Below are 12,575 nucleotides of genomic sequence, written 5' to 3'. Positions count from 1 at the left end.
TCCAACGAAATGTTTGACTACCGCACAGTAATAGCGACATCAGCAGCAACACCGCGCGACGTCGTCTCACGACGAATTTCCACGATGCTCCGTCTCGACCCAAGGCTAAGCCGGTACTAGTAGAGCGCTTTCGGTGCGCGTTTCATCCATGCTCCAACCACTCGCCACCAATTGTCATTTTGAGAGGAGGAAACCAGGAGTATCGCGACGATCGTGCGCCGCTCCGTACGCTACGACCCAGCCAACAAGAACAGCCAGCAATAAAGATGCGAAACTTTGTTGCCTCACAGAACAGGTAACCAGCTGGCCGTCGTCTCCCATCCATCCACGCGGACATCGGGCTCGCAGCCAATCAAAATGGACTTCCTATTTTTCACCCATTGAGTTGCGCGCGGTTTGCTTTCGAAGTGTGGCCGGACTCTTACCATCGTGTGAACGTCGACATTACCTCGAAACCGCCAATGCAACGTTTGCGAACAATGCAATTGTCAATAGGTTTGTAACCGCAATTAATTACATGTTCAGTGTCACTTCACAGAATGCTCCATGCTGTGCAAGAACAACCTCCACTACAATTGCAGGGGCGCTGATTAAGATGCCAAATGCGAGTATCACGTTACCGTCCTTAGAATCGCTTCACCATTCACTGTTTGTGTCGATCTGCTGCGTCTAGTGATCTGGCGCCGTATTTAAAAAAAAAACAGCGCAGGCCAACATTCGAAATTGTGCCACAACTCCATCGTATCATTGTTCACAGTGAATATTGTGTTGCTGGTGGGTATTATTGAGAGGAGATAGACGAAGTAGTAAAAACAGTAGCAGCAGGCGGGTTGATGCAACTTCATTGAATCTATATATGTGAGATGCGAGGGAAGAAAATTGTGCAGTTTTCTGAAACGCATAAAAAACTAGTATAACACGGCATATTATCGGCGATTAATTACACAGGCACTGCGATAATCTCGTCCAGAACAACGAGTGTGCGTAGAGACTGTAAGGGCGCGAAACGCCGTGCTAGTGGCCAGCGTTCACCGTGAGTGAACGAATGTAATCGAAAACCATTTTCTTCCAAATTGCTGTTTCCTTATGTGTGCGTGTTTGTGCTAGAGCTCGATTAAAAGGTGAGTTATAGCAGTTGTTATCGTCAACCTTCAGGAGGGAGTGAGGTTACGCTATTGCCTCGATGATGTCTATAAAAGAAGCGAGTATATGTTAGCTGAATTTTTTAACATAGCACCTCGTAAACTGTTGATAAGTTGTTGTTATATGATTCGTACCTGTAGTTTTTCTTTCTTCCGCTGGGTTTCCAACTTGTGAGAAGCAGCAATCATCGCAGGACAGCTGAGCTTTGTTTAGTTGTGGTGTTACTCTCTCTTTGATATCTGCTACCAATGAAAACTGTGTTATTCGACTACTATTTATTATGAAGTGTTATGATCGCTGAGTTACTTTGCCGACAATGGAGGTAATAATAAACGCGACAACGTCGATGCAATCCGGCACAGCTCTCTGATCCTACACGATCGTATTGAGTAACAGTGTCTGTCGGGGCGTCTGTGTCTACCGCATTGACCCACTGACGATAGCAGCGTAACCTTCGAACAGGCAGCAAACCAAGCAAAAGCTGACCAAACGCGGTTCCTGGGACTGCTATTAACGATGGCACAGCAACAGCAGCTCAACATAGACAACAAAACAGCTGAACTAATCTGAATTGAATTCAGTAGGCACGTTGAGTAATTCTAGCTAGCAGCAACAAATATCTGTTAATATCTGCCCTGCAACAGTCAAAGGCTGCCCGCTCCTATACGGTTGACGAATGTTAGGTTACAGCAAGACAATGCATGATTGTAGCTCTGTGAGCCATTGGATCAACTAGGGACGAGAAGAATACTTAGCTGACATGTCAGGACAACCGTGGTGATAATAGTGCCGTCCTGGTGAGACATAGAAGTAGACCAGTATACATTTTCTAATGACTCCTTCATGCAGTAGTGGGTGAAACGATGATAATCGTGCAACCAGAACAAATTGTGGAAGAAAATGTTACTTAATGTAAATCTGGACTCCTATATCGTGGCTAGTCCAAATTCCGGTCTATTGGGTTTGTAGCATCGGTAGTGACACAAATTTCGCCTAAAAGCCCAGGCAACTTTTTACGTAGAGGTACAAAAATTAAGCTAGCTAATTGATGACTACGAAAAGCGCCGCGAGGATAAGAATCAACTGATAAGTAGTATGTCGTACTAGCGCGTTAATTGACGAAATACGTGACTTTAACTGAAATAAACGACGCACTTTAGTTTTAAAAAAATGTAATCACATCCCCGTTGTATACTCATTTGTTAAGAATCTGAGCACGTTTCCTTCGTAACTGCATAAGCTTGTGGGAACCGTCACTTTGGTTGACTAGAATAGCCATGCACAGAAAATAGGGTAACACAATAAGAAACGCTATCGAGAAAATACTACACGTTTAAATTGGTTTGCTACACCAACAAACAGGAAGTATACAATCTTAGCGTTTACTTCGTTTTACTTTGTTGTTGTATCTATGACAGTTGGTTTACAAAAAACTTTGCAGCAATGAGCCCTAATTCAGCGTGCGACAAAATAGATCCCTGTTCTGTTCGCATTTTGACGCCACAAATGAGGTCTTATGGAAGAATATTCCAGTATTCTAAGTTATCAAAAAAACCCTCTTTTGAACGTTTGTGCTAGCTTTTTGGGGTCGTTTACCGAAATCTGTCGAGTTCTGGGACAACATCAGGAGAACAATTAATAGACAATGTTACACCATCCTGATTTTCATACGTGCATAGAGAGTACTGCTGGTTCTTATATTTCGACAAAGTCACGAGTGTGTTCAGAAGTACTTCGCTGCTATTGGCGGATGCATTTATGCGCTATACAACAATTACATACACTCACAAGCCACAGAAAGTCTAGTCACCATCTTGTCAGAGACAGTAATGTCAAGGCCTTCATTGTCATAAGACCACACCATGACTACATCAGTATCTTAATATGGAAGCTGGTAACCTTATGGTATACAATAGGAAATTTTTTATCGCGCACGAACAAAAGATTATTGCTTGAAATGTTAGGTCAAACTGCCTTAGACGTATAGGAATATCGTAGTATTCTGCTTCAAGTCCTGTTAAAAAACAAAACAGGCAGAAAGTCTATTCTTTCTGAATACATGTTTTTACAGCATTCTAATATTGATTATAAATCATTGGATTTTATGGAAATGGCATTGATGAAATCAATTATATTTATTTCGCTTTGTTTCTATGTGCTTGTATGGCCTCGCGTATAATGCATATATACCGTTTAGGACGTAGTATACAACATATAGTAGAACACATTTAACCGTATGCTTCTTTGCAAAGATTAGCCTTTGTTGTTGCAGCAAAAATTATAAATAATTTTCTCAGTGTTAGCAGTCAAGTTGGGCGCTGGCCGTAGTTCATTCTGAATGCCATTGTGAGCGCTACAGAGAGCAAAGAGACTGATGCACATTGGCCCCGTTTAGAGTACGCTTTACGCTTGACATAAATCTGTAGTTGCATATTGATGGCATATTGTTGGTGAATTTTCCTCGTATAGTCATTATCATTCTGATGTATCGTATATATACCACGCTTCGTGTGTATTTTAATTGAAGGTAGAAAATCTATGTAATTTCTGGAACCATACATCTTCGAATTATTTTATACTTAATTATTATAACAATATATTTCACCTCTGCGGTCTGGGGCTGAGGGGTTTGCCAATCGAGTGATTATCATTATTACTTCTACCCCTGTGCTGTGATGATTCAAAAATCCAGTTAAACTCACTTCTGATTATGTCTCCGATTTGCTTTAAGAAATACACTTTAGAAGATTGCCTCTAAAATGCTTTGCAATATGCATTATAAGGCCCAGTTGAAATAAACGGCTCAAACAAGCAATTTCATTTTTTTATTTGGGTTTATTCACCGATAAAAGAACTGTAACACTTATAATGCACGCATGCAGTTCTCTTTCCAAAACAAGCATACGCGCCTTCTCTTTCAATACCCTATTATCCCATTTCATTTATAATTTATTTTATCGCCGTCCCGTTTACGCTGCGTTTCAGTCTGAAGGAAAAGCTACACAAAAAGTGGTACTTCACAAAGGAGGTCGAGATGTCTAGCGCAGCGGGCCCGTCGACTTCTGGCGGCTCGCAGGAGGCAGGGAGTTCACGAAGCTCAAGGAATTCGCAGAGTGGCTCATCTGAGCTGGCAGCGCCCCCGCCACCTCCACTCGAATCGTTATTTGCCGCGTCTCGCACCTCCAGTCAAGTAGCATTGCTATGTTTGTATTTCCCGATCGGGATTATCCTTGCACTATTAAGATTCTTCATTTGCTTACACGCCTTCCTTGTGACGTTGATGTTGCCAAAAACTTCTAAGGTTCGATGGTGAGTGGATAATAAGCTCTGACATCAATATTACATATGACTACAACAAGAAGTATATTGCAGTTACTATCATTATTAGTCGAAATAGGTAATGTGCCGTTAAACTGCGATTCAGTTCCGTCAACGATCGGTTAACTAATGTACAAAACGCTCAGAAATGTATTAAGCTGACAACTGACGTTTTGCGACATCATTGCTGAGTATTAACGTAGTTTTTTGCGTTCGTTTTTCGCCAGTTGCGTGGTACGCGTGATGTGTACCGTACTGGGGCTGGTGGTGGTAGAGGAAGACAAAAATCGGGATCCTGACGTAAAAGTGTTCGTCGCAAATCATGTTTCTATCGTTGATCATTGGCTACTCGACGTTCTCACGCCCTGTGTTTTGGTCTGTATAAAACGCCACCAAAATGATAACCATATAAGCCCTTTTCACTGGATATGAATGCAGACAAATTAACATCTAGTCAATGGACAAAACAGATTGTTCCTTGTAAGGGAATACATACACGTAGTATTCAACAAACGTAAGACGCTGAACAAAACCTCTGTTACATTAAAAAATCGCGCGACACAAATAAAAAAAAATATGACAAAGTATTTTCGGGCAATATATCTGTATTACTGCATCTACCCTGAAGTAGAGATTCAGAGGTATGCAGACTTCTGCTTAAATACGATTATTCAGACACAGTGAGCACGATGGAGGCACACCTGGGTTCGAATTAACACCGACCCACCCATCATAGCGAATATTCAGTTTAGCATTGGGTTATCTAACCTGTCTTTTTAAAAAATAGTCATTGCGACAACATTTGATTGCTTGTATTACAGCCATCTGTCTGGGATCTGCCCAGCGTTTTAAATTGGGGCCATATCTATAAGGAGTTTGGCTCTTCAACGCAGCCTGTTGTATCGAGCTTGAAGCAACATCTGGAAACGCAAAGCACAGGACTGCTTTGTTTCCCTGAGGTGTCAATCACAAATGGTTCGGCATTACTAAAATTTAGCCAGTTGTGGCCATTTGAACTGGGCGCGCCTGTGCAAGCGGTCGCGATAAAGGCAACTCGGACATTGTTCCGGGATCTTGCTCTGAGTACCCTTGAGAGTACCTGGTTATCCGACATGCTCTGGATGCTATTTTCGCCGTGGACAACTTTCCGTGTATCGAGATTGCCCGCGGTTAGACGCGGAAAAGATGACACAGCCGAAGAGTTTGCGGCCCGCGTGGCCGAGATGCTAGCCGCGCAATTGGGTGTCAAGACGACACCGCACACCTACAAGGACAAGGTAAGGATGAGCAGGAGACTCTACTTATTTACAACTAGTTATACTATCGTCAAAGGCGTTGAAATATAAACGTTTTTCAGTCAGCACGATTTCTTTATGTTAAATGAACATTACATAAGTCGATGTATAAACTGTGTTAATTGCAAGAGGCCCGTAAGCATTTTGATGTCACTGATATCGTTGTTGCTTGCTAGGTAACTGGTTTTTGAAGTGCCGCGAGGTAATGCTTGATTACTACGAATATTATTGTACAGCTCGATATATGAAGTAATTAGTATCACATCGTGGACAGCAAGCCTTTGGCGGTCGTCGACCTTTCTTTGATTTGCTCTTTGCTAAGTATTAAATGATGAGTAAACGCAAGGCGAGAATAGTTGCATTTACTTAATGCAGAACGCAAGCGACCGCAATTTTTCATTCTTTACCTTATTTTCTATATTTCAAATAGTTGGACATTGTAAAGCGACGTAGAATTGAACGCGTTGCGCGGGAACGACGCGCGGAAGAAGCTCAAGCATTGGCCAATCCGGAGTTGATGCGTATGGCCGGGCAGGTGAAAGAGGTTCTCCCGGATGTACCGCTTGCAGTGATCGCTCGGGACCTTCAAGAGACTCGTAGTGTAGATAGCACCATTAGTCGGCTTGTTGATGGAATTGTCCACTATGTGCCTGAAAAAGTGAGGGTAATTTGACTTGAGTATTACATTATGTTTACGCATTTTAAGATTCTCCCAAATAAGTAACAAACTTAGTCAAGAATCTTCATCTGTTTTCGGTCTGTTTTTATCAAAATTATTCTGTCGTCTTATATTGGGAGTAATGTATGAATTTTCACAGGTACTTTCTCCACAGCCACGCCAGAGCACGTCCACGAAGAAAGATTCACCTGTCAATGAACTGGTAAAAAATGCGGTATGTTAAAGCTTCCATTCTGTTTATTTCAGTTTGTTAGTTGTACCCCTATCAAAGTAGATGATAGATAGATTATATCTAATATGTAACTATATTCGGGTAATTTTGATCACCATATAGGCTTTAATGGACTATTATTTCAGGAAAACGCGAAAGTTATGTTTAATACGTCTGCGAGTAATTTTGGGTCGACCGCTGAGGAACGGTTTGCGTCCTACCAGGAGCGAAAGGCCCGTCTGATCGAGAATGCACGACTTAAGTACATCCAGAAACATAAACTGAAATTGTAATAATAGCGATCAATGACATCAGCAAAAGGCCAAGTTGAAAATAAAAAAAAAATATCAAAATGATACAACTAAACGAGGCCAAAGTGGCATCGTCCTCAAAAATAATGTCCAATACATGCTAAGATCATTTTCCTCTGCCCATACAAATATCCATCCCTTAACTCTTGACCACTTGTGAATTTACATCTAGTTATAAACAGAAAAAGATAGAGTGCTATTCAAATATTAGAAATATGACCATCCTGAACCCAAGGGGGTAATCGGTAAAGACTATCTGGGTGTACGCTGTTAACGCATCAGTTGGGTCACATGCAACAACAAAGAAAGAGGTCTAAATGTAGATTTTTCCCCAAGTCGTACACGTAATTATTATTACTACGGATCATTATTGTCAAAAAGGATTACGGAAAAATATATGTGTGTGCTATTTAAATATGAATACTTAGTCTTATGATTTAGGCACGTTCGATTTAGTTATGAAAAAAAAAAAAGAAAAACAGGCTTCAATTTCGTTTTCGAGTAAAATCTTTCAAGCGAGTGTATTCCTCATCCAGTAATGACACGTCGATACTGGGTCTGTCGACAGTCGACTTACACTGAAAATTTGATCCCACCTTAGTTATCTGCGCAGTCGGTGCTAAGACCGACTATCCTCGAGAATGAACGCGGCATAAATTCAAATCTAAACGCATGAATGATTCTTTAGTTCAAAGATGCCATCAAAAAATTGATTTTAGTTGTTGGAATCAATACTAGACTACATCGCACCCTACAAAAAGTATGGGAATCTCAACGCAAACGATTTTTCGGTTTAATCACGACCGGCATATGCCGAGCTGCCGAAATACAAAACTTGGTAGTGTACCTAACAGTCGTATGTATGCCCACCCAGTAACCAGAATCATCTCAGTACAGGCGACTGTATGTTAATGAGAGACAGTTGGAAGCTATCTTCATCATTTTCTTATATTGGATAATCCAAAGACAGCTAAGATGACAGCGTGAAAATGGTGGTTGTCATAGACTCCAAGTTTGGAATACTTAATCAAAAATTAATCAAAAGGCAGGCCAGTAAAAATATCCTACTTATCGGTAAGCATCTTAAGATTCGTCTATTTCTAAAATGCAACAATAACCAAGGTTGAAATACCAACAAAAGCTTCGTGTTTTCTGGTCTGTTTGGCTCAAGCAATTAATGCTGTTCACACATTGTTCATGGCGAATCACTAGAACAGACCAAAACACGCTATTCACATCCATCCGCTTACAAATAATAACTTCTCTTTTTGAATAGCTTGTGCCGTATTTGTCACATAGGTTTTGTGTGTAGTATACAAAGAAAAACACGTATGTAGCATATATAACACGTATAATTACTAGAATTTATCGGATAAGGCAAATCCGACATCTCTGTATTAGACTTACTCATAATTGTTTGATGACCCTCAGATCTTATTTTCGTAGTTAGACGATAGTGGGTTTAAGTTCAAAAGCACAGTAAATGAAGATATTATGGAAGACTATAAGCAGATCTTGTAGAAAAGGAGGACTATACTTGTAAAATCGCAACTATTTATTCTTGAACTAATTTTTCATTATTCTGCTTCTGATAGTCTACGTTTTGAATACGTAATTAGCATTGATAATTCCTATGGTGAACGCGTTTCTTGTTTTGCTTAATCTATAATATTTCTGGTACAGAACCAACACTCATAAAAAAAGCAAGACACGCAACCGTGTAAAATATTTAAAATTTGTATTTATTATTATTTCGATCATTCGCATCATAATTGTCGTCGTTATTTAGAATTGTTCTTTTGCCGTTACTGGTCCTGTCGTTGTTACTATCATCTTAGCAGTTGCTTCCTCTATTTTTCATCATATTCGGTCGCCGACACAATATCCACCTTATTCTCTTTCCTCTTATCTCTATCCCCTTCGGAAATATCGTGACCAGCACTTACCAGCGCTCAGCATTTCCATGACGATCTGGATCAGTAATCACATCTGTCCTTTCACGACACTACTCACATGTGCTTTGTCTCTCTTTCAACTGCCGCGTTTCTTTTATCCGTCAGTTCCTTAACTTGATCAGCGGAGGCCAACATAATCTAAAGGTTATACCATAATCTTAAACAGCATTATCATCATCACCTGTGTCATTTTTCACATTATTCAATATGCCCTCTACTCAGTCCTCTGCAGTGATGTATGTTTATATGACACTCATGTTCATAATCTTCTTCTTTATTTATGGAAGAATGATGAAGCAGGTTCTATTCATAAACACAAAACGTTTTTAACTAATGGACCATAGATGGAGAAAATAGAGGTATGCTTTGTGGTATATATATATATATATATATGAGGCGAATATGAATGTTGTTTATTTTGCTTCATTTTTATCTCTAAGATTTTTCAGTTTGTCGTTTTGTCTGTGCTTATGTATAGGTATGCGTTGTGTGCGTGTTTTATCTGAATACGCTGAGAGTGTTCACGAACGGCAATGGCGCAGAAGGCAAAGATGGACAAAGGAGCTAAGTAAAAAGTTGTTTACATCATTTTGCACCTGTTCAATCATCGAAAAAATTACGTGGCACGATGGAAGTGTCGATTCAGTTCCCAAATGTACACTATCTGCTTCAGTATCACCAAGTATTACCAAGCTTTAGAAACAGCCAAAAAATAAAGGCCTAATTGTCGCAGAGAGTCCGTCACCTGCACAAAGACTGAAACACTAATTACAAGCTAAGTGTAATTAATTCTGTCCTACTGTGACCACTGCCATTAAAACTCGTTGGGTTTTTCATTAAATATATATTAAGAAGGGTAGGTTGAACGAATTATCAAGAAGAAGAGGAAAAATTAAGCAACGTCGTTTGCCTTTTTTGCCTTCATACAAAATTCCAAAACATGCTTTATTCTTCAGCTGTTCAATCCGTGCAAAACGAGAGTAAAACACTTATGTGATCATCAAACTCTGGCGAGTACTAGGAGCCCGGTTCTGTAAACCTCTATGATGATTTTCTGTTAGTCCTCCCGCATGGTTCCATCAGCCGAAACAGGCTATTTAACACGGCATACGATCAATATGGAACGTATAATTTGTAAATTCACGTCTTTTTTTTCTCTCTGCTTAATGCCTTGTTTTAGGTATAGATTAAGCAATGCCCATCAGCGAATAAGTCGGCGTTAAGTAAAAGTTTTATGGCATCTAATCCTTTGTGTTGTTTTATTCGCCAGAGTCGGCATATGCATTCCCTGTATTCTGTATGTCAAAAAGTAGCTTTACCTTCCTCTACTAGTCTCTTATTTTCTTCCCTTTTTTAATGTCACCTACCAACTGCCTAGAGTAGCTCTCGCCGCGTTAGCGATGTAAACGTAAACATTACAATTCAGTATCAGCAATAGGCAGACCAAATCTTCGGTATGTACAATAGCATTATGTCATACAACTATCTCATCTTACTAGTGTCTTCATAATCATCGCCGTAATTATTAGGTACATTCATGTTCATATATATATATAAGCATCATTCAGTTGTAACTGGCCAATATTGATAGCATATGCCGACCAAGGCAAGTTTAAGCCAGTAACACGTATGTACATGGCCATCAGCAAGCGACCGGTTACAAACGATGGGGAGCATTGGTTAACATCCGATCGTCTGTGTTTGCATCATCAGGTGTATTAGCAATAAACGTATTGTCAGTGCCTAGTATCTGATTTTACGCACCCTTCGTCGTTAGCTACATATATATGATGATGTCCTAAACCTTAATATGTAGAATTTCTATGTTTTACCTGTCTGCTAGGAATTAGCCAACAACATTTTCGGAATCCTCCGCTACATCTATAGCGAAAAAAACACGCTTCTGTTTTACTCTGACGAAATACTATTGATATTATGTTGGTATGAGCTCTGCCATGTTCACAGATATTAATGAACGGGTCTTCGCTTACGAGCTCTTAAACTAGAAATAAGGTAAACAATCAGTGGATTAACCAGCATTGCTTTATCGCACTTCCGACAGTATTGTTAGCTCAGTTAAACAAACCCTCTTAGAGCTTACAAACTGTGAGATTTTCTTAGCATCGTTGCCTTTATTTAAAACTATTCCAATAGCTTGATCAGATATTGTTCTGGAAGAAAAGAAATCAAAAATACAATTAAAATAATACGCTTACCCTTTTAATTTATTTATAATCCGCTTGTCACCTTTCGTTTTACCTATTACAACTTGCCGTGAATACAATTTTAACTTCATTATATTCAATATAGTATGTGATAGAAGCAATCATTTTTCAGCCCGTTTCCCTCATCGGTTGCATTACGTAATATATGTTGTGTTGCCTCGTTACCTGTCTTAGTTCTTGGCCACAACAACATTTTTGGTGCTCTGTAGTTGTTTTTCTGTTGCGTGGCATGTCGATGATTTTTATTTGTCCATTTAGTATTTGTTACTACTAGCTATTGTTATCATTGTTATTTTCCACGTCGTTGATGTTAAACACGCTGCGTATCGAATCAGCGTCCTATCAATTCCTGTTGTGTCCTTATACGTTAATGTTATTATAACTGTTCTACATTTGCCAGACAAGTTGGAACCAAGTGAAATGTATAATTAACAAACAGCGTATTATATATGTATGCATGCGCAACATGTGTGAATCTTACGCCGAAAGAAAAATGGGCCACAAATTTACAATCCGACAAATTTTAAATACATTTATTAGTACTGTCACATTAGTGACAAGCTCACCGTAATCATTTTACAGCAGATTCTCCAGTATTTCCCCATTTCGATGTCGCTTTGCACAGTTTAGAATCGTTACATCTACTAGCTGTTATTGTTAGTTCAGCCATATACGAGATCGTTCTCTAGATTTTTCCAATGAAGAAACGGCCACCACAACCAACTCGGCAGATACATTGAGTGAAAATCAGGCATACAAAAAATAAAAAAGAAAAAACACATTTGATGATTTTATCATTCGTAAACTTTCACAACAAAACTCTGTACAACATGTATTTGTTCTGTTTACTTATCGTTTCAGATCATCAGTAGAGCAGTGAAAAATAATGAAATATAAAAGATACCACCTTCTTTGTTCTGTTGGTTGAAGAAGGGTGATAGCGTGACATCACTGATAGCTTGCGATACTGTTTTTTTTCCGCTCGATGATGGCCAATACCACCAATAATTAATAAATATTTTTGAATGCTTTGTTGGACTCAGCTAGCGAATTTAAGTCAACTTAACAAAAAGAAAATACACAACGACATTAAAATATTTAAAATTTGTATTTATTGTTCTTGTTGTTTTCACCATTTTCTTTTTCCATGTGCTTCTCGTTTTCAACTTCGTGGCGTCAATAATAATAATCACTATCTAATCTAATCTAATCTAATCAGTTGTTGTTGCTTTTGTTTTACCGTACAGTTTTTTCCTGTATGGTAAAAACTATAATAATAATAATAATAATAATAATAGCAATAAATGTGTCTTTTCTCCAATATTATTCTTAACCCTAGTTATTATTTGACCTCCCTCCTGTTTCTGTCAGAGCTGCTGTCTTCATGAAGTTTATCTATATGTTTGTATTTATATATATGTACTTATGTATATATATA

At 39.1% G+C, this 12,575-nt stretch overlaps 1 protein-coding gene across 8 annotated transcripts; it reads left to right on the top strand.

Moving 5' to 3' along the window:
- The first annotated feature begins 148 nt into the window (after positions 1-148).
- On the top strand, positions 149-7,378 carry LOC111251220 (lipid droplet-regulating VLDL assembly factor AUP1 homolog). Of its 8 annotated transcripts, none has more exons than XM_022807603.2 (7): positions 149-495; positions 4,129-4,452; positions 4,689-4,836; positions 5,283-5,738; positions 6,187-6,414; positions 6,590-6,649; positions 6,793-7,378. In XM_022807603.2, the coding sequence occupies exons 1-7, from the start codon at positions 149-151 to the stop codon at positions 6,937-6,939; spliced, it is 1,710 nt and encodes a 569-aa protein (XP_022663338.1). In that variant the 3' UTR covers positions 6,940-7,378. The 8 variants fall into 8 exon arrangements, with proteins under 8 accessions (XP_022663338.1, XP_022663337.1, XP_086847208.1 ...); XM_022807602.2 differs by having other exon boundaries at positions 6,575-6,649; XM_086991082.1 differs by having other exon boundaries at positions 6,187-6,420.
- The last annotated feature ends 5,197 nt before the right edge of the window (positions 7,379-12,575 follow it).

The sequence above is a fragment of the Varroa destructor genome, unplaced genomic scaffold (genome assembly GCF_002443255.2).
Source record: "Varroa destructor unplaced genomic scaffold, Vdes_3.0 BEIS01000005.1, whole genome shotgun sequence".
Taxonomy (NCBI): domain Eukaryota; kingdom Metazoa; phylum Arthropoda; class Arachnida; order Mesostigmata; family Varroidae; genus Varroa; species Varroa destructor.
This window is presented reverse-complemented; position numbering and strand designations above follow the sequence as displayed.